Source organism: Mustela lutreola, chromosome 9 (genome assembly GCF_030435805.1).
Source record: "Mustela lutreola isolate mMusLut2 chromosome 9, mMusLut2.pri, whole genome shotgun sequence".
NCBI lineage: Eukaryota > Metazoa > Chordata > Mammalia > Carnivora > Mustelidae > Mustela > Mustela lutreola.
Genome location: NC_081298.1, coordinates 108,858,605 through 108,882,177, shown reverse-complemented (window position 1 = coordinate 108,882,177; position 23,573 = coordinate 108,858,605). Strand labels below are relative to the sequence as shown.

Genomic DNA, 23,573 nt, shown 5'->3' with positions numbered 1-23,573 from the left:
TTTTTAGGGCGCGTCTTGAGCCCCCGCGCCCGTTTCCCAGCGGGCCAGCACGAGCTGGGCCCAGAGGCGCGAATCGACAGCACCGGGATCGCAGGCCTCCTCCCCCGCCCAGTGCTACCCAAGGCGCCGCCTGGCCCCACCAGCAGACTGCCGCCTCCGCCGCTTCAGAGAGAAGTATGGGAACCCGCCCCTGGGAGTGATTGACGGGCTTCCTCCTCCAATGGCCAACGCGCTCTGCCCCGACGGGCCGGGCAAGGGCCGCGGCACGCGGAGGAATCTCTCCTGCCCTTTAGTCCCGGGCTAGGTGTTGCGGCAGGCGCCATTTTATCGAGCCGCCTGTCTCGGGTGCCGCCATGTTGGTGAGGAGAAATCACCGTTACGGCCAGTGTCCAAATCCCCGCGTCGCTGCACGCCGCCCGCCCGCCCGCTCCCAAGCCTCAGCCACCGGCGGCGAATAGAGACTAAAGCGGCAGCGCCGGCAGCGCGGGGCCGTTGCCCAGTGTTTGCAGTTAGAGCCCCATCTCTCTGGCGTGGTTGTTAATAGACTGGAAAGTCTGTGTCTGTGTCGCTCACTAGTAACCGTGAGTTTTTACCACTTCGTCACCTCTCGGCGGCGGCCGGGAGCAGGTACCCGCAGGCGGCGCAGGGGTCCTCCCCGCGCCCCGCCGCCGCCGGCCTCGCAGACCTGTCCTCCAGCCCCGCCCCGTTCTTGACCAAACATGACAGACTCTGAACATGCAGGGCACGACAGGTCGGGAACCCTTCTTGTCTGTCTTTCTGTCGGATGAGAGGAGGGGTCTGGGGCGGCGGGAGCGGGCCGGGGCCGCGCGCCTCCTGCATGACTTAGACGTCTCTGTGTGGCTCCATCAGTTCCATGACGTGCGCCCTTATGTAAAGCCCAGGCTGGCGGCCGCGGGGGAGGTCGGCCCGGCCGCGCCCGCCTCCCCGCGCCGGGGTCCTTTCCGGCCGGCCCCGCCCCCGGCCGGCACGTGCGAGCCCCCCGCCCCCGGGCGGCTCCGTCTGCCGCTCGGTCTGCGCCCGGCGCCTCCCGCGTGCTGCCTCGGTGCTGCGGTCCAGCCTGGGCTGAAACGAAGCCTCTCCGAGCCCAGGGTCCGCTGTGCGCTTCCAGATGGGACCAGCCAGGAATCTGTAATAGCGGGTGTTCTCTTTGCTGCCCTAGCACACTCCTAAAAATAAACTTTTTTTTTTTTTTTAAGGAAAATTTTAAACAACCCCCAAAGGCCATGTATTTATAGTCTTACTCCTCATAATTTGAGTTTCAAGTTAAAAATGCTAACACAAAGTACGGAGGCTTCTCAGACCTTAGTGTAGCACAGCTTTCTCCTAAAGTAAAAACTCCCCGGATTATCCCCTCTAACTGCATTTTCTAAGTACTGTGTATAATTTGAACATTTAATGGAGATTCTGATATTTTATTTTTGCTTTAAGGGCTCGTTCTTGGTTCCTTTTAGTGCTTTGGAGGTATTTTCATATTTTAAAAAGCGCAAATAGCATACTTAGGTTTTGGTTAGGTTTTTAATTTACTATGCTACCTACCTTGTAAAAACAAAGAGTTTAATTTATTAAATTACTGCAATAAAGTCTGTTGCATCTAATTCTTATTTAGAATATTTAAAAATATGAAACCTGGCAATTACTCCTTTGTCAATAGAAGTAATCAAAAGTATACATTGTACTCTAGTCTAAACTAGATGCAGATTGCCTAAGTTTTACCTGTGAAGTAATGTGATAAGCTTTTTGTGAAGCAGTCCACACGCTTTTTTTTTTTTTTTTAAACCCCACAAGCAGAAATAAGAGTCACTGAAATTTGAAATATCTAAACGTTTGGCAACCTTTAGAGTGGTAAAAATATTTCAAAAACTTTGATATCCTAGTGATGAAAGTGGAGCTCCAGAAGACAGGTCAATTAAACAAACAGTAATTTTTAGAAGGTAAAAAACACTTAAAAATTATGGCAATGTAAGCTTGCACTTGGTATATTTTTCATGATTATGTTACATTATTTTGTCATTAAAATGATAGAATTCTTGGAATGGGTTAACTAGTATTTTGAGAAATTTTCCATTCTGAATTTCCCACTCAGAATATCTGTGAACAATCCCTAAAGTTCATTATTTTTGTATGGAGGAAGGAAATGTGTTCTTTGTTCATAAAGCAGCTTCAATATGTAGAAGTATGTATTCTATATAATGAAGAAACCTTGTCACCAAATTCAAGTATTGAAATAACTTTGCCAGTAAGGAACTGTGATGCCAGGCTTTAAAAAGAATTTGGAATTTTGAAATATCGAATTAGAAGTTAAAAAGAGTTTGAAGAAGTTTTTGTAAGATTTATTAACAGCTTAGTACTAAGAACTGAAGATTAAATAATAGTGATATTTAGTCTTTTTTTGTTTTATATTAGGACTAAAAATAATGTGTTCTAGTGATTATTGAAATAAAAAGGTAAGCTTCATTTAACTTACTCAGTTATTAAATGACAGTATTATTTTGAGGCAAGAAGAGACAGTTTAACTTTTTCACATTTTCTTCTGTCAACCTGTGTGGAAAACAAACAATTACATCAAAAAACAAAGTGAATTGTGAGTCAGGAAATGGTCTAACTCCGGTATGCTACCCCTGAGTTTTGGGAACTTGAGCAAGCCTACTTTCCTTATTGATAAGAGGGTTCTACAAGAATTTTTCAAGTTCTTACAAGGTCAGTGTTTTTCAGCCTCCTGTGGGAAGCTTTTTAAAAAGTGTTTCTTTCATTTCTATTGGTCTGAGCTTCAGCCTGGGTTTGAAAATTTTTTAAAGCTCCTCAGGTAATTCTATTAGGTGCCAAATTGAGAACGACTCTACTGGATTAATGTTTTACAATCTTAGCTGAACCTCAAAATCACTTTAGGGAATGAAGATTTTTGTCTTGCCCGAGCAACTGAATCAGAATCTCTAGGGAGGACTGTGGTAATCTGTTTTTAATAGCCTGCCCAGGTGATTCTTAAGAAATGTGGGGGAAAATGGACTAGTCTGTGAAATTCCGAAATATTCGGTGCTTCCATATGATAGCTATTCTATACTGTAATACAAGTTTCTGTGAATTATTGGAGAAGATATATGAATTCTGGTATTTGGTGCTAGGCATTGTTTCAAGGATATCCTTTTTCTAACGTTTTTGAAAGTTAAGGCTTATTGTGAGTACAAGGATGAAAGTTGAATATATGACTTTTACTTACAACTGCTTTATATAAATTAAAATATTGCTATTATAATTTACATGAGAATGAGACTTTAAATGGAAATGGAAATTCACAGAAGGTGCAGTTTTTTTTCTTTTGAGAAATGCTAGTTTTCTTGGACATGGTTTATATGGGGAACATTTTGCACAAGATTTGTTTGCCAAATGAGGTTGCTTATTTAAAAAATACCAATTTGGTGTTTCACTATAGTGAGTGAAACTCAATATATTTATATGTGTCACTAATGTAACAATATGCATAAATAAATTTGTGGATATATAGAATATTAGTAGAGAGAACTTCTGCATAGGATCTGAGAAATAAAGAATAGAGGTGGAGTTGGGGGAAGCCAAAGGGAGATAAAATTCTTTTCTTTTCATTCAGTTCTTCCCTTTCTTCCAGTTCTCTAGGCACAACTTCAGCCATCTAGCTTTATAGTTCACTGGATGTTGACCCAGTTAAAATAAAACACAAATAACTTTTAAAAGATTTTTTTAAAAAGATTTTATTTATTTATTTGACAGAGAAATCGCAAGTAGATGGAGAGGCAGGCAGAGAGAGAGAGAGAAGCAGGCTCCCCGCTGAGCAGAGAGCCCGATGCGGGACTCAATCCCAAGACCCCGAGATCATGACCCGAGCCGAAGGCAGTGGCCTAACCCACTGAGCCACCCAGGCGCCCCCACAAATAACTTTTAAAGGCTAAATACTATGAGTGCCTGTTTGGACACATGTACAGTAGAGTAGGAAAGATAAATATATACCTATAAAACTATTACATAATTTTCTGAAATATGCTAAAAGTAAAAAGTTTTACAGGATCTGAACTGGGAAGAATGTTAATTTCAGCATGAGTAATAGAGCTTATGCTTTTGAGAGTCTTTAATTAATAAGACTTTGTGTAACCTTCCTTTGGGAAGAGGTTATTCTTTGCCCATTATGAACAACCTTCCTACCTTCTTTCCCTCCTCTCCCCCATTTTCCTTCCTCATGTAAAACAAGAACCAAATTCCCAACTAGTCAGAACTGTAGTAGGTTATATTTTCTCCCTGCTCTGTCTCCCCTGACACATAATGATTAAAACATTGCTAAGAGACTACACTGGAGAATCTGAAGGGATTGGTGATAGAGCTGATGATTATACTTTCCATGTGTTACAGGGTTTTCATTTGATTCTCACATTAGTCCTATGAGGCAGTATAGTATTACAATGCTCAGTAACCTATCTATGAGATCCCACAGATAGGGGCTAGATAGAGCCTAGGTATGCAAACTCCTGCCTGCAGTATTATTTTCACTCTTCATTATCTTTGCATGGGGATGGAATAAAAGAAGTTCTAGCCTTTCTTTCTTTTTTTAATATTTTATTTTATTATTTGAAAGAGAGAGAGAACACAAGAAGGGGAGGGTCAGAGGGAGAAGCAGACTCCCTGCTGGGCAGAGAACCTGATGTGGCACTTGATCCCAGGACTCCTGGATCATGACCTGAGCCGAAGGCAGTTGCCTAACCAAGTGAGCCACCCAGGTGCCCATAGACTTTATTTTCTAAATTGTCGGGGATTGTAATGTGTACAATTAAGAGCCCTCCATTCTCAGTAAAACCTGGGTTTTGATTCCGGTTTTTTTTTCTTAGTTAATATTTTTCTATTTTCCATGATTATTTTTCTTATTTGTGAAATAAGGTAGTTGAACTAGGTGATATTGAATCTTCCTTCCTACTTTAATAAGTCAGTAATTTTAATCAAAAAATTGCAAAGCCTTATTTCACGTGAGAGTTCACTTAATGTTCTGTAAAATACCTATGTGTACTTGAGCAAATGCCCCCCCTTCACTGGGCTACTAATTAATTTATTTTTAATGGTAAAATACACATGTAAACTTTACATCTTAACCATTTGTAAGTGGATAGTTCAGTAGTGTTAAGTACCTTCACATTGTTGTACAACCAAGCTTCAGAACTGTTTCATCTTGCAAAACTTAAATTCTATCATTAGTTTATCATTTACTCCTGAGTCTACTACTTTATTGTTAAAACTATCAAAATGAGCTTTTCTTTAGCAAATGTAAAAAACTCAAACTATACATCACATTGAGGTTTTTTTTTTTTTTTTTTTTTTTTTTTTTTAAAGATTTTATTTATTTATTTGACAGAGAGAAATCACAAGTAGGTAGAGAGGCAGGCAGAGAGAGAGAGGAGGAAGCAGGCTCCCTGCCGAGCAGAGAGCCCGATGCGGGACTCGATCCCAGGACCCTGAGATCATGACCTGAGCCGAAGGCAGCGGCTTAACCACTGAGCCACCCAGGTGCCCCCATTGAGGTTTAACTTTGGAAAGCACTTCGACTCTTAGATTCTATTTTTCCTTTCCTAGCCCTTCATAAACTATTTCATTTACTTTTAAATTTTCATTCAACAGATTTCTATGCCAAGTATATAGTGTTAAGCACTGGGGAAGCAAATCTCAATACAGTATCACCAGACTTGCTCTCTGGGATCTTACAATGTAGTAGGGGAAACAGATTGGTAAATACATAGTTATAGCACTAGTCCTATAATAGTAAAGTCCTGTAATAGTAAAGGAGCCACAGGAAGATTTGAACAGAAGAGGAGCAGGGTCATGCTGTGGTAAAGGAGTGGTAAAAAAGAAGTTGCTTATGGTAATCTAAGTGACGGGTGATGATAGTTTTAGGCCAATGAGGGGAAGATGATATAAATTGAGTGCCGTGGTGGCATAGGTGGGAGCTTCAGGGAGGCATCATGGAAGTAGCTACATCTGGAAGATGAGTAAAATTTGGCCACGCAGAGTCAAATATATGAAAAGCGTGAAGAAGTGAACTGGCATGGTAGGTTCAGAGATGATAAAATGTTAGTATGTGAAGCGTGTACAACATTTTCAGGAATGAGGAAAAGTCTTCAGTGAATTAGGGATCTGACCCTGAGTGGTATAAAGATCTCCTCAAAGTTTTTTTTAAAGTTTATTTATTTATTTACTTAAGTAATCTCTATATCCAACCGGGCTCAAACTCACATGATCATGCCATTCTGGCATGATACCTCAGGGCTAGGAGGAGGCAGATTATAGAAAGGGAAGATTAGTAGAAGGAAGACAATTTAGGGAACTTTTCAATACTTTCCATTAAATCTTAAGTACCTAATATTCAGTATATATTGTTTTGGACTTGGGGAAGACATCAGTAAAGAAAAAATCCTTTGCCTAATGGAGCTTACATGTTATTTGGAGAAAGAGGCGATAAATATGAAAAACAAATGTGGTCAATGCTGATAAGGTAGAAAGGGAGGTGGGGTACCCTTTGGGTGTAGGAAGGGCATTCCCATTTTATATAGGTGTTTAGAGAAACATTCGGCTGAAAAGGTAACATTTGAGTAAAGCCCTGGAATAAGAGAGGAATCCAGGCCTAGTATGTCTGGGGGAAAAGCACTTTAGGTAAAGGGAACAGAAGGTGAAAAAAGCCCAGAACCTGGAATGAGCTTAGTGTAATTAAAGAACAAGGGAGGAGTGTGGTTAGAGAAAACAGTGAGCAAGGGGGAGAGAAGTAAGAGATGAAATAAGATGGGCAACAGGGGCAATTGTGTAGGGCCTTGTAAAGCCACTTTAAAGAACTTGGGTTTCGGGGCACCTGGGTGGCTCCATGGGTCAAAGCCTCTGCCTTCTGCTCAGGTCATGATCCCAGAGTTCTAGGATCAAGCCCTGAGTCAGGGTCTCTGCTCAGCGAGGAGCCTTCTCCCCCCCCCCCCCCCCGCCTACTTGTGATCTCTCTCTGTCAAATAAATAAAAATAATAAAATCTATAAAGAACTTGGGTTTTACTCTGAGTGGTAAAGGAGCCACAGGAGGATTTGAACAGAGGAGGAACAGAGTCAGGCTGTGGTAAAGGAATGGTAAAAAAGAAGTTGCTTATGGTAATGTTAAGTGAGGAGTAATAATGGTTTTAGGCCACTGAGGAGAAGATGGTTGGATTTTGGATATAGTTCAGAGATAGAACCAATAAGATTTGCCAATGGGTGCGGTATATGAAAGAAAGGAATGAGTCAAAGCTACTGTAAAAGTCTAGAAATTGGGTAACAAGGACCTGATCAATAGCATTGTCAATGAGAAAGCAGACAAAAGGCAACATTCATGAGATATTTCTTAGAGTTCATAAAACTGGAGATAAAGTCGAAGAGTTTTTAGCGAAGATGTCAGTCAAAATGACGAGCTATGTGGTAGACAATAAAGAAGACAAGTTTTCTGGAAGCCAAGGGAGGAGAAAGTTTCAAAGAAGGGATGATCACAGAGCAGATAAAGGTAAGGGTTAGAAATTGGCCACAGGATATCCTAAGTTAGGACCTTTAAAAGGATGAATGAAAGAGTGCTTCAGGGCTTGCAAGCATCTGGCCTTCACACCTAAAATCTGTCTACATTGTAGTTTGCCTAACAGGATGTTTAAAAATGTTTGTGTTTGAATGCCATTAGATATGATTTGTGTTCTTCATCCTCCACTGTCTTTTCAGGGATACTTTTCTTTGTAAACTCAGCACCTGAGGTCTGCTCATTAGGTGACTTGCCTGATCATGTAGGCAGTTGAGTTTGTGACCCTTTGTTATATGAATGAAGTTTTCACCTGGACAGACGGGGGATCTGGTTTCCAAAAAAATCTCACAGAAACGGGTGGCTTTGAATTTATCACATTAAGCCTCAAGTCAGTCTAGGGCTATCCCAGTATTCTTTTGTGCATCGATGCCCCCAGTGGCCTTGTTTCAGTTTTTCAGATTCAGAAACACATAGGTCTCAGCTGATCAAACTTGGAGATGTTAATTCATCCTAAAAAGTAATAAACGTGGCTAACATTTACCTGGTGCTTGCTATATGCCAGGTTCTGTTTTGAGTGCTTTACAATGAATTATTGCATTTAATCTTCATGACAGCCCTACACAGGAGCCCTCATTTTACAAATGAGGAAATAGACACTAAGGGATTGATGAATTTCCCAAGGTTGCAGAGTACATCAGTGGGAACTCAAGTAATCTGATTCTAGAACCTGCATTTTTATTCAAGGATAGAAATCCCTATCACAAGAGAATATGTGTATTTGTGTGTGTGTATCAGAATACCAATTCAGTAATGTAAAATGAGAATTAGATATTTGCATCAGGGAGGGTATTCTTTCCATGTAGAATGCTATATGGAAAACCAAATTATCAAATATTGCCTAATGAATAAGAGCATGGGATTAGAATGAGGGAGTTGATTGTAAATGACTAGAAGTTTAAATGGCTTCGTGCTCAGATAGAGTGATCTTTCCATCTTTATAATGTATCTACCAAGCACTTACTTGCATCTATCACCCTTATAAAATATCTTCTCCCCTGGGCACTCTACATCAGCACTGGCCACATTTGTCTCTCTCTCTGTGTTTCCTTTTTCATCATTTCTGTTGCTAACCAGCCCACCTTTCTGATAGGTACATTTCTTTTCATTGCATGTTCATATCTTAAATTTAGTTAGTCATCTTTTACTTGGTCCTGTGTATCTGACTTCCTTATCTCTGTTTTGGTTCACCTTATCTTGATTTTATGGTTGAACTTTCTGAGATGATACTATTCTGAGGAAATACTATTTCTAGTATCTTTTTTGAGGTGTTTGGGTCCTGGGAGGTATTGCTTAACTGCTGATCCCATTTACCAACCTAAATAGCAGTCATTGGATGACCTTTGCAAAAGCAGTTTCAGCAGATTATTATTACTCTTGGCAAAGAACAACCTTTCTCTAGTGTAAAATAGCTTTATATTTCTTTTCTTTTCTGTCTCTCTCTCTTTCCTTTTTTTTTTTTTTTTTTTTCTTTTTAGTAGGCTCAGAGCTCAGTTCAGGGCTTGAACTCACAACCCTGAGACCAAGACCTGAGCTGAGATGGGGTCATAACACTTACTGACTAAGCCACCCAGGCACCCCATGCTTTGCTTTGTTTTTAATGTGAGTTAATGTCTTAATATTACTACTTCAAATGAACTCTTATAATATATCAGCTTTTATAAATCATACCCACATTTTTGAGTGGCAAATAGCCAAAGCAAGTCCCAAGGAGTGTTTAAAGGGAATCCTAAGTTAATTATCATTAAAATTATAACACCATGTACTAATTATTAACAATCTATTTACGAAAGTGATAGAAAACTAGGTTTAGAACTTGTTCTAGGTTTAGAACTTGTGATACTCAATATTTTACATATATTATTTACAATTCACACACTTTATTTTTTTAAGATTTTATTTATTTGAGAGAGAGAGAGAGAGAAAGCATGAGTCGGGGGAGGGGCAGAGGGAGAAGCAGGGAGCCATATGCAGGACTGGATCCCAGGACCCTGAGACCATGACCTGAGCCAAAGGCAGATGCCTAATTGACTCAGCCACCCAGGTACCCCTATAATTCATGTACTTTAATTCATATGATTCATGTAGACAGAACAGATAGCAATATCTTCATTTTATAGTTTAGGAAACTGATTTAGAGAGTAAATAACTATTTATGACAGTTTGTGTAGCATTTGATTTCATACTTGCCACTGTTGCCTCTTGATGGTACTAAATCTAACACCAGTCCCAACACCCAGTTGATGATTTTCCATAATAAAGAAACTAGGATTTAAAAGAAAAAAAAAATCTTACACCAGATGCTGGATTGGGATATTGGATCCATAAAGGGGTTTGGGTTTTTTTTCCTTTTAGCTGTTACTTGATCCCAGGCAATTTCGACCTACTTTGTTACAAATTCATCTTATATGACAGTTTTTCTAAATCCTAAAACATTAAAAATTGAGTGTATAAAGAATATTATCACATATTTTTAAAAGAGTATGAGATCAGTTAAATCTACCTACGTCAGCACATTTTTAGCTATAGAAAACAAGAATTCTATTTCGTACAGGTTTTAACCTATTAAGAGAATTTATTAAAAATGCATAGAGATCAGAAGAACCAACACCTCTTTTGCTTGGATTTTCTTGATGACTGGCACTTGACTATAAAGTACTAGATCGCTGATTCTTGTGTGTGGGGTTTGATTACTCTCTCAATATTATTACTCCTATTTTCTACTTGGCTATTTGAAGATTGTTAGTTTCTTTTGTACATAAAATGGTTTTCATAATCATTAATTGCACATTTTTCTCTTACCTTAGTGTTCATTTGTACTTCATCGAATTGATAAAATTTCAGTATATAAAGCACACAAGGAGATTCTTGTTGTAAGCTACACCTAAAATACTGTCTTAACCTGGAAAATGGATCAGATAATAATAGTAAATCCAGATGACGTGGTTTTTTTAGTATATATGACCTATTACGCTGATTAGATATAATAGTAACTAACCTAAGGGTCATGTAATTTCTAGTCTTGTCATATTCAGGGATCCAGAAATGACTTGAAGCAGACCAAGGCAGAATGGAGAAACATGCTTTAGCTGGATACTTAGACCAAAGCCTAATTTTGACATGTTTAAAAAAAAAAAAAAACTCCAGGAACACTCCCCAAAACCTAGAGCCCTGATACCTCATATCATAGGTAATATGATAGCAAGTAATTTGGCATATTGGGAACTTTAACCAACCAAGTGGGATTTTTTTGAATATTATTGGGTTGTAGGTAATTTTACCCAGTTTACTCTAGATTCATCCATCAAAACTTTTTCAACTTTTTTTTTTAAGATTTTATTTATTTATTTGACAGAGAGAGATCACAAGTAGGCAGAGCAGCAGGCAGAGAGAGAGGGGGGAAGCAGGCTCCCTGCTGAGCAGAGAGCCGCATATGGGGCTCGATCCCAGGACCCTGAGATCATGACCTGAGCCGAAGGCAGAGGCTTAACCCACTGAACCACCCAGATGCCCCAACTTTTTCAACTTTTGTTATGATGTCATGACCCCTAGAAGATTACTTTCTAGCTTTCAAATTCTGTGTATTTTATTTGCTGAGATTGGTTTCTATTGAGTTTCTAGTTTCCCCAGCTTATACTGGAGAGCCTAAGTCAAAAGGATAAATTGAAAGGAAATGAAAGGAAATGAATTTTAGCTTAGTGAGTTAACAAGATAGCAAATGAAATATAAAAAATAATTTAAAAAAATGTAATCTCAAAAAAGCATATGGCAACCTAACACACAATATTGTTTTATTCCCGTAATAGTCTATCTCAGCTTATGGCATAAAGGATGTTTGAGGAGTAATACAGTTTTCTTTCATGATGTCAACCATACAAGCTCAAGGATATATTTGAAAATTCTTCATTTCCCAAGGAGCGTCTGGGTGTCTCAATCTTTAAACATCTGTTTTTACTTGGGTCATGATCCTGGAGTCCTGGGATCGAGTCCCACATGGGGCTCCCTGCTCGGCGGGAAGCCTGCTTCTCCCTCTCCCACTCCCCCTGCTTGTGTTCCTGCTCTCACTGTCTCTCTCTGTCAAATAGATAAGATCTTAAAAAACAACAACAACTCTTCATTTCCCGAGATTAATATACAGCAATGCCTCTTCTATCTGGCACTGGGCAGGAAATTTAGCATCAATAGATATTTTATTATCAGAAACTATAATTTTATTATAAATATTTCCAAAGGATCGCTTTGTAAATAAAATTTGTGGCATACCTTCCTCTCTTACTAACTAGACAATTACTGTTATTTTTTTCCTTAATTACTTTGGTTCATCATGAATATCTATTGTCACTATAATTACTATGAACCCTAGGTATTATGTTCCATCTTGTGTTTTCTTGTTGGGTCCAGGAGACTTCGGAAATATAGGAGGCTTTCACACAGACTGTTGCTGAGTATTGCTTAGTGATAGGATAAAGGAGAAAAGCCTCAGGAACAGACTCCAGATTTGGTCCACCACAGTTTCTTTGCTGCATTTACTTATTTGAAATAATTTTTCATTGTTATTCTCTGATGGAAGAATAAAAGAAATTTCCCCTTTGAAGTCCATGCTTTTGGGATTTGTAACGTTGCCCAGGTTCTGTGAAAGTATCTGTCATCTTCCATACCCATTCTATTAAAACGCACATATTTCAGGTAAATCACAAGAGAAGAGGAAATTTCAGTTGGGGGCTATCTATTGTGAACAGTGCTAAGTAATTAACTAACTTTATCTCACTTAATCATTAAACAACTTTGTGATGGTAGATTGATTGATCCTATCTGCAGATAAGGAAACTGAATGTTAAGGTGAAGGATAATTGGTTCAAGTCAGTATAGGTAATATATGACTGGGAAGCAGAATCTGAGTGCATATCTTTCTGGCTCTAGAGCTTTTGTTCTTCTACCTTACATGATGCTTTTTTTTTTTTTTTTTTAAGATTTTATTTATTTGACACAGAGAGAGGTCACAAGTAGGCAGAGAGGCAGTCAGGGGGTGCGGGGGAGGCATGCTTCCTGCTGAGCAGAGAGCCCCATGCAGGGCTTGATTCCAGGACCCTGAAATCATGACCAGAGCCAAAGGCAGAGGCTTTAACCCACTGAGCCACCCAGGCGCCCCCTACACAATGCCTTTTTAAGTAATTGGTTTTAACATGTCACAAACTTGGTTATTTAACATTCCTGCTCTAATTTCTAGGTTCAGGTGAGCTCACTTTGCCAGAATCCTGGGTCCTCATTAAATAAGGTGTTTGTTTGTTTGATTTTGGTTTGGGTCTTCTTTAGATTTAGGTGAAAATTACTCTTCTGGCAGCCAACTACCTCATTAGTATTTGACTCTCTTTTCTGGATATTGGTGCTTAGCTCCTTTTTGTTTTTATTAAATGGCGAACCTTTAGTGATAACATAGCAGTTTCCATTACTTCCAGCATTCCTCTCTCTTTTTTTTTTTTCCTTCTTCTGACTTTGATGTGGAGGCTTTCATCTTATGAGAGCTGTTAATCTAAACTGCACCACTTTCTTTTTTTTCCAAGTCATATAAGTGACTTTTAAATAGAATTAAACAGTACTTCTCATCAGAAACCCTGGAAGCCAGAAAACAGTGGGATAATACATGTGTGTGTATATATGTATATATATATATATATATATATGTATTTTTTTAAAGATTTTATTTATTTATTTGACAGACAGAGATGACAAGTCAGCAGAGAAGCAGGCAGAGAGAGGGGACGGGAAGCAGGCTCCCCGCTGAGCAGAGAGCCTGATGCAGTGCTTGATCCCAGGACCCTGGGATCATGACCCAAGCCGAAGGCAGAGGCTTTAACCCACTGAGCCACCCAGGTGCCCTGATAATATATATTTTTAAAAATTTTTTTAATTAAAGTACAGTTGACATACTATGTTAGATTAGTGTACAACATAGTGATTCAACGATTCTGTACATTACTCATTGGTCATCACAGTAAGTGTAGTCACCATAGAATGTTATTACACAATATTATTGACTATATTCTTTATGCTGTACTTTTCATCCCCATGACTTATTTATTTTATATCTGGAAATTTATACCTTTTATTCCCCTCACCTATTTTGACCTCTCCTTTAATGCCCTCCACCCTAGCACCCATTGGTTTGTTCTCTGAATGAATCTATTTCTGATTTTTGTTTGCTTGCTTGCTTGTTTTATTTTTTAGATTCTTCATGTTTACATGAAATCATATGACATTTGTTTTTGTCTGTCTTATTTCACTTAGCATAATACCCTCTATTGCCCATCCCTGTTGTCACAAATGGCAAGATCTTTTTCTCTTTTTAGGGCTGAATAATATTCCACCGTGCGTGTGTGTGCATGTGTGTGTGTATCACATAATATTCTACTCTGTATGTATGTGTATATGTACGTGTATATACACACACATATATATGTATCACATATATTATATGTGATATTCCTATGTGTGTGTATGTGTGTGTTATACATCACATCTTCTTTATCCATTTATCTAGTAATAGACATTTAGGTTGCTTCCCTATCTTGTCTGTTTTAAATTATGCTGCAGTAAACACTGGGGTGCATATATCTTTTCAAATTACTGTTTTCATTTTCTTTGAATAGATACCCAGTAGTGGAATTAGTGGATTGTATTTCTATATTCAGTTTTTTGAGGACCCTACATACTGTTTTGCACAGTGGATGCACTGATCTACATTCCAACTAAACTGGACCACTACTTTATCTGCTTGTCTGGGACCCTGAAATGAACAGGAAACCTATTTTCCACCTCTATGTGATTTGATTATTTTTACTTTTTAAAATATCTATACAATTAAAATTTTTGACCAATTTCCTTTGAGCGCCTAAAAAAATACTGTTCAGTAAAAAGAAAGCCCCATAGTACCTTATAACTCTAAGTCCCATATTATCAGTCCAACTGATCTAGCCTGGTGGCTGCCATTTCCTTATAAACATTAAAAGAACTTCAGTGGGGGGCATCTTGGTGGCTTAGTCGGTTACATGTTGCCTTCAGCTCGGGTCATGATCCTGGGGTCCTGGGATGGAGTCCCCCATTGCGCGCCCTGCTAGGTGGGGAGCCCGCTTCTCCCTCTCCCTCTGCCTGCCGCTCTGCTTCCTTGTGCTCTCCTTCTCTCTCTTTCTCTGTCAAATAAGTAAAATCTTAAAAAAAATAACATAAAATAACTTCTGTGGAATTGAAGTAATTCATATTTACTTTTGCATGTTAGAAATGCAACTCTTAGACGTTAACAGTTTTTCTGTCATCTCTTAAAATATCACTTAAATGTGTGTGGATGAAGTTTCTTTTTTTCAACATTTATTACAAAAAGTTTCAAATATGCAAAGATGTTGAAAAAAGTTTACAGTAAACACCCCGATATCCTACCCACCAGTTGGTGAGCTTCTTAAATAATCTTCTTTACATTAGTGGCTATTAAGTGGTTTGGCTATTTGCAGTTTCCTCCTAACACCAAATGTGTGTAGCTGTTATAACAACATGGTAAAGAATTATGGATCTGGGAATCAGACAGAGTTTGGGCTCTAGCTCTGTCATCTACTAGCAGAATCAGTTAAGCACTTTGTCCCTTTTCTTCACCTGTTTAATGAGGATAACAACATATTTCATAATTAACATGAAAATGAAGTGAACTGATTGAACATCTCTGTAGCATAGTAATTATTCAGTAATTATTAACTATCATGTTGGTTTTTTTTTTTACTGTAAATTTGATTTAAGGTGTTATTTTACTTCAGAGTTACTGTTACTTGATCATAAACACATTTGCTAGAATTGAAGATAACCTTAAATAGTAAAAGAATTAGATAATAAAAAGTATAGACAAAAAAAGTGCTGAGAATTATATTTTAAAGTATTTGTTAAAGTCACATATCCGTAATCCTCTGATGACCCTGTTTTTTAAAGGTTCTGTTCTAGGCAGTATTATGGCCTTTCTGGGGAAAATAACAAAGTTAGTTTACCCTTTTTTAGAAAAGGAACAGCTAAAATGGAATTATTTGCATTTTTTATTTGTTAATATCTAGATGTGAGAGATTGATTGCAGGACTATGAAGACAAACTGGCACTATAATGAATATTATAGTGCTTTCCTTAAATATTAATGCTTTCCTTAAAGAAGAGCCTTTAGTTTTATTTATGTTCTCTTTTGTTTTCTGTATTTTGTTGATTTCTTCCCTTATATTTATTATTTTCATTCTTCTCCTGGGTTTACCCATTTCTGAGTTCTTTAGTTGAATGTATAGCTCACTTATTTCTAACCTTTTATTTCCTGAAAAAACGTGTTTAAATAAAAGCATAGATCTCCTTCTTTTTTTTTTTTTTTTTTAAAGATTTTATTTATTTATATATTTTTGTCAGAGAGAGAGAGGAGCGAGAGTGAGTACAGGCAGACAGAGTGGCAGGTAGAGGCAGAGGGAGAAGCAGGCTCCCTGCCAAGCAAGGAGCCCGATGTGGGACTAGATCCCAGGACGCTGGGATCATGACCTGGGCCGAAGGCAGCTGCTTAACCAACTGAGCCACCCAGGCGTCCCACATAGATCTCCTTCTAAGGACTCCTTTTCTTTAAGTCTTTTAATTAATAACTTCATGGTGTATTCTTTACTAAATTTATAGTGGGAGGTTCACCAGGAAGTTAAATTGCTTGAATTTATATGTTCCATTATTATGTTACTGGGAGGTTCACCAGGAAGTTTAAATTGCTTGAATTTATATGTTCCATTATTATGTTACTGATATATTCATTACCTGCATCAGATCATTATAATGCCTGCTGTGAACATTTTGAGGCTGAAATGATGGGGATTGTGTGCTCCTGTGATATAGAATATTTACACATTATTCATTCATATCCTTACTACTTTTAAGAAAAATGTTGATCCTGTTCAAAGGAATGACCTAAGGAATAAGGAGGTGACATTTAAAACATACAAATCTGGGGCGCCTGGGTGGCTTAGTGGGTTAAGCCTCTGCCTTTGGCCCAGGTCATGATCTCAGGGTCCTGGGATTAAGCCCCACATGGGGCTCTCTGCTCAGCAAGGAGATTGCTTCCTCTTCTCTCTTTGCCTGCCTGTCTGCCAACTTGTGATCTCTCTCTTTCTCTCTGTCAAATAAATAAATAAAATCTTTTAAAAAAACATATCAATCATGAGAGTGTTTATAATATTCATGGAGGGTCGCCTGAATGATAATAATTACTAATTTCTTGAATTGATAGTTTTCAGCCTTTTTTTTTTTTTTGCTTCAACGCTGTTGTAGAAAAAACATTCCCATTCATACTGTGTGTATTTGAGGGAGCAATGTCAAGCTATTAGGTTCTCCAAATATGTTCCATTCTTCTTCTAGACTCTTGCTTGTTTTTTTTTTTTAATGTTTTATTCATTTATTTGACACAGAGAGAGAGAGAGATCACAAGTAGGCAGAGAGGCAGGCAGAGAGAGAGGGGAAGCAGGCTCCCCGCCAAGCAGAGAACCCAGTGCGGGGCTCGATCCTAGGACCCTGAGATCATGAGCTGAGCTGAAAGCAGAGGCTTAACCCATTGAGCCACCCAGGTGCCCCTAGATTCTTGCTTGTTTATTGCAGTGGCATCCTAACTGCTTTCCTGCTATCTGTTTTATTTCCCCTTTAGGTCTTGTTTTTTTACTCTCAAAGTTCTCTTTCAGAATGGAGATCTAATTACATCAGCTCCTCACCTGGAAACCCTTCAGTGTTTTCTCATTTATATTAAATAAACCCCAGACATGGTCAAAGCTCTGCATGATCTAGAACCACCCGTCACTCCAGCATAATTTTAAACCAGCTTTCCCATTTTATTTATAATCCAGTGACCTTGGCATTGTCTCAGTTCTTCTACACAGAAATTTTGCTTATCCTATTATCTCTGCCTGCCACGGATCCCTCTGCAGCCCTTTATCTCTTAGGCTAGAACTCCTCATTAGAATTAGTCACTTCATGACTTGCTTAGGGAAAGCCTTCCAGGTGCCTCTGACAGATGACTTTCTCCTAGTATAAATTTAGTAGAGAATACACCATGAAGTGTATGGTTGTTACTTTATTTATATGGTTTTTTCATTGATGTCTATCTCCCTCATCACTAGATTAAAAACTTCTTGAAAGAAGAGACCATGTCTTGTTTGTCATTGTATGCCCACTGAGAAGGTGGTGAATAAATACATGTTAAGTGAATGAATGCCTCCCCTTTTTTTGTTAGGAGGACAGAAAAATTCTAATATATGTATAGTTTTTGAGAATATCTGCTCTTTTTTTTTTAAGATTTTATTTATTTATTTGATAGACAGAGATCACAAGCAGGCAGAGAGAGAGGAAGGGAGGTAGGCTCCCCTCTGAGCAGAGAGACCAATGCGGGGCTCGATCCCAGGACCCTGGGATCATGACCCGAGCCAAAGGCAGAGGCTTTAACCCACTGAGCCACCCAGGCGCCCCGAGAATCTCTGCTCTTGATGTTGTAGATTTTATCCCTAGATTAAATCAGGATATCAGAGGGGTGGCTGGCTGGCTGGCTCAGTTGGTTGAGCATGTAACCCTTGGTCTTGGGGTTGTGAGTTCAAGCCCCAAGCTGGGTAAAGAGATTACTTAAAATAATAGAATCTTTAAACAAGTCAGAACATCAGATAATTGCATACTTGGACAATATTATTTTTTTCTTATATAATTGCTTTTTCACAATTGGATTTTGACAGCAAGCCCTGGTTCAAATTGGGGCATGCTGTAGGTGATAAACTATTGCATTTGTTGTATGGACACTATTGAAAGTCGTGTCCATTGTGTCAAGAACTGACAATTTTATCAGATAATATTGTTTCTGTGAGGACTCAAAAGAAATTTCTTTCTCATCTCACTACTAGAAAAAACTGAACCTCTTTTTAGCAACTGGTCTGTTTTTGTCTTAGAAGCACTATTGTCTTAAACCTAATCCTTGTTCCCTGAAGCTCAGAGCCAAATTTGCAGCTCACACATAAAAATTAGTAAAGGATTTCTGGCACACCCCTGTGTAAATTAATCTTGGTCCTAGCTTCACCTCAATCTTAAGAATTTTAACATAGTTTATATATTGATCAACAAAAGGCTCTATAAATAGCATTCAAGGAATAATATAATTCACTCAAGATTTTTTTTTTTTTGAAGCTTAGTTAATCTGCTTGCTGGGTAAGAAATGAGTTCACTCTCTCTCTCCATGCTGAAAGTGGGAAAGATAAAGAGGAAAATAGAAGGTTTATTATATATTAGGAATTCTAGGTTTTATGTTCTGATTGGGTCATTTGGGAACCAGAAATTCTTCCTTTTGATTTTGTTCTGTCACAAAAAGCATAGAGATTGCTTTATAAAGAGTTCTGAGGTGGGATATGAAAGTGTCTGTTAGATTCAGAGATATAAGGTCAGCACTTTTGTTTTTTTCTTTTTAGATCAGCACTTTTATATGCACATGCTGAGAACTTGGTAGAGTTTTATTTTAACAGTACCGCCTTAGTCCTACCCTTATAGAACAGCGTGCTATGTATTCACTGCTGTATGGGTTATGATCTTTGTAGGAATTATGATCAAAGGCCTTAGTATTTAGCCTGACTGAATATCAGAGTCCTTTTGTTTTCCTTCTGTTACCAAATGAGTATTTGTACCATCTGATGAAATAAGAGCTATGCAGAAGCATATATGACTCTGGAGACCAGGCACTGAAAAACTGTGAGACAAGAATAGCCATGACTAAATTATAAGAAGAGACTAGAAGGCGAAGGCTCTTTATTTTTTTTTTTTCCTTTTTTTTTTTTTTTTTTTTAATTTTAGAAGGCTCTTTAGAGGGATGACCAAAGTAAGGGAATCTTTCTTACTTCTGAGTCCACTTTTTTTTTTTTTTTTTAAGATTTTAATTATTTGAGTGAGGAGAGAACGTGTGAGAGGGAGAGGCAGAGGGAGAGAGACAAGCAAGGACCCTGGATTCATGACTTGAGCCAAAGGCAGAAGCTTAACTGACAGAGCCTCCCAGGCGCCTCCTGCATCCACTTTTTTTTTTTTTTTTAAGATTTTACTTATTTATTTGACAGGCAGATCACAAGTAGGCAAAGAGACAGGCAGAGTTAGAGGGAAGCAGGTTCCCTGCTGAGCAGAGAGCCTGATGTGGAACTCGATCCCAGGACCCTGGGACCACGACCTGACCTGAAGGCAGAGGCTTTAAACGCACTGAGCCACCCAGGTGCCCCTGTGTCCACTTTTGATAGCTAAGTTGTCTTATCTTTTATTTGAATATAGATTGGTCAACTTTCCCTGTGATATTACTTCCTGGGTAGAAGGAAGTATTAGCAGTAATTCATAATTTTTCTTGGCTTGCCAGCGAGAAATCTAGGGCTTATGCTATTATCTACAACCACTTAGATCAATGACTTTGGTTTGTTGTAACTCTGGGGCTTTGCGGTATTATTTATCTTTTCAGTCAATGTTAATAACATATTTTGGATAACGTTTTCAAGTTATGTGACCTGTTTAGTTGAAAATAGATCCCAAATGATTCTAGTAAAAAGAGTATCTGTTTTTTGCTCTGGGGAGATCAGTGTCCCTTCAGACACTCCCACAGAAGCATAGTCTCCTGAAGGACATGGGAAGGAAATAATCTCAAATTGATTAATTATTATATTTTTATATATAGTTATGTGCATATGCAAGTTAGGTTTTGATTAGACAAACATGAATAAACATGTTGATTCAGGAAATGTAGATTAGAAGGGTTACATACGTAAAAACAGAAGTAGAATTACTTGTTAAAAAAAAAAAGTGAGAAAGGGATTCTTTGTTATCTCTGGGATCCTGATAACTTACATAGAGTTAAGGAAAAGTTGGAAGTGTTGTCATAAAACTATGGAGGATGTTAGGCTAATTAAAATTTATAATTTTGCCCATGAATTTGTACCAAGTCTCATTCTCGAAGGAATTGTTTTGAGTTGAGGCTTTTGCAAATTCTGAGATTGGCTTGAGAGTGAAACTTGCTATAGCTGTAGATAGTCAAAAAGGGATAACCCTAATTTCTGCAAACCAAATACATTCCAGAGGGTGTAAGAATGTGTTGGATAAAGGATAAAGAGAAAAACACTTTGAGAGTTGTAGATATCTGTCAGATTTTACCACTGGTAGTTTGTAAAAGAAACATTTGCTGAAACAGGTAAGATGAGCCACCTAGCAAGCCATCTAGCCCAAGGTTCAGTTTGGGGATAAACATAAAATCACAGAAACTCATGTCAGATAGCTCTTCCATGACTGGACAGCGTTTTCCTTGAGAAGAAATAACGAGTTTGGGAGGTATAATGTAGGGAGTTAGGTCAAGACTTTATCAAGAGGATCATACATAAGCTATATATGGTGAGGGAAAAGATCAGAGTAGGCATGGGCAAGCCTAGACCCAAGCAAGTGCATGCTGACAAATTCAGCCAGTAAAATTCACTTTATTATTTATATTGACAACAAATGTAGGATCACCATGGTGTCAGCTCCTCGTGTCCATCATCTTACTGGGTAACACTGAAACCAAAGAGGCCAAATTAGTCACAGGCAGCATGAGTGGTAGGGTACCCTGTGGCTGAGGAACAGCAACCATACAAGGAGATATATGGAGGTGGGTTAAAAATAGCTATGTAGCAGCACCTCCCAAGACTGCCTCTATTTCCGTATTCTGGAGGCTCATGAGGCATTCTGCCAGGTCTGAGGTCAGCCTGCGGTTGAGCCTTGCCGGTGGTGAGCTAGGTGGATGATGAGCTGGTTACCAGCGCATCAGTTCAGAGTAGTTCTTCTCCATTATCCACAGTATAGGAGAAATGACAGGGTGATTTAGAACAAAAGCATGAAAAGAAAAGTGTTACAAGCAGTAGTTTCAAGTATCTAGGAAATTTGTGTTCTGTTGGTCTTAGGATAAGCAGTCTACTTCTATGAAGTTATCTGCTTCTGGGATGTAAAGACATCTTTGACCTTCACTTGATACCTTCTGAGAAATGTCTTTTTTCTGGTGATCATGTCAGCTTTTCCCAGGATGCTTGTATTTATGAGTAACATCTTTGTAATATCAACTATTAGAAGTACTTGTATAGTCTTTTATTGAGGCTTTTGTGTTTCTTCCAGAAGACTCAGTTTCTGATCTGTAGCTTGTAGCAGGAGCGTTTAGGCAAGCATAAAGAAAAAGCAGAAACTACTTGTGGAGGTAAGACTGAATGGTTCAGGTTAAATTGTTTTAATAGCAACAATATCAGAATGGGGGAAAAAGTAGCGTCCTTTATGAAACAAATCAGTTTATAAGGGTTTAGTGAAATTTACCTCAGAATAAGAACATGTCCTAATCAGTGAGGGCATTGTACAACTCACTGGTTTTTAGGAAATTCAGAGTTGTGCCATCATTACCACTATCTCATTTTAGAACCTTTTTTTTTTTTAAATTTTAGAACATTTTCATCACTCCAAGAAGAAAACCCCCTGTGGCCATTGACAGTCACTCCACATTCCTCCCTCTGATCTATTTGTCAATCCCTAATCTACTTTCCGTCTCTATGAATTTGCCTAAGAGATAAATTATTTTAAGAATAATTTTGTTGGTTAACTGAACAGTTATTTACATGTTCATAAACATGAATAGGCCTCTTCCTAAAAAAGACATAATCACTCTATTATTCTACACTAATGAAAAGTCTCCATATGGAATTGAACTGGGAACTTCTCTTTTTGATTTATTAAATTTAAACAAGTTTCTTGGGTTTAATAAACAAAACAGCTTTCATAATGGTGTTGAGCTAATTCAGAATCTAGAGAATGCTAAACACTCTTACTTACATTATCTCTTCTGTTTTTTATTTTTCACAGATCTAGATTAGAGTGTGATACATTAGTAGGTGCTCAATCAAGATAGCTTTATTTTGTTTTGGTGGCGGAATTGGAATTAGAAGCCAGCTATCCTCCCTGGAAGTCTCCTCTTCCAGCATGCCATACATGCTTTCCATTTGTGCCCAAAGCTGATTTTTGGTTTTTGGGTTTTTTAAAAAAGATTTTATTTATTTATTTGAGAGAGAATGAGTGAGGGAGAAAGAGAGAGAGAGCATGAGAAGGGGGAGCTTCAGAGGAAGAAGCTGACTCTCCGCAGAGCAGGGAGCCCGATGCGGGACTTGATTCCAGGACTCCACGATCATGACCTGAGCCGAAGGCAATTGCTTAACCAACTGAGCCACCCAGATGCCCCCAAAGCTGATTTTTGTAAAGCATTTATAAACAGTTCATGGAAATGGGGATCAGTGTTCTTTATTTGCTTTTTCTATCTTCTTATTTGTAACCATACATAAATTCCCAAGTTTAAATTTGTTATTATATGAATGCTGAAATGGTTAATAGGCTAAGGGAGAAGAAAGAAATGTAAAATATCTTTCATTGCTTTTTGTCGAATGACAAATATAAACACCCCATATTTCACAGTTAAAGAATTTATGTAAAGTAGGACATAAATTCATATGCGGCATTTTTAGCTTGAATACTTAGGTATTTAAATAGCTCCAGTCAAAGTGATAAGTATGAATTAGTGATTTTAAGATATAAAAAGATTTATGCTTTAAGGAGCTCATGTTGGAGGAGAAGGGTGGTAAAATAAAGGGTGAATGTCCATAGGTTTTTTTGGTGCTGTTTAAATTTTGTTATGGTGTGAGTATAGGCAGTAAAGTACACAGTTTGAAAGTACACTGTTTGGAAATGTACAACTTGATGAATTTTTACACATAAATATGTATATATATATAATGATCACCACACAGATAAATGTGCAGAATATTTCAACACCCCGGAATATTCCTTAGTACCCCTTTATTGTCAGTTACAACCCTCCAAGAGGTAATTAGTATTTTGACTTCTGTCACAATAGGTTAGTTTTGCCTTTTCCTG

The 23,573-nt window shown here is 38.3% G+C and overlaps 1 protein-coding gene across 1 annotated transcript in view; it reads left to right on the top strand.

The window, feature by feature from the left end:
- The first annotated feature begins 289 nt into the window (after positions 1–289).
- Positions 290–23,573, top strand: part of ZC3H6 (zinc finger CCCH-type containing 6) — a 55,310-nt gene continuing 32,026 nt past the window's right edge. Inside the window, exon 1 of the mRNA XM_059188373.1 lies at positions 290–751. Coding sequence (XP_059044356.1) covers positions 720–751 — 32 coding nt within the window. The 5' untranslated portion in view covers positions 290–719. The remainder of the gene's footprint in view (positions 752–23,573) is intronic.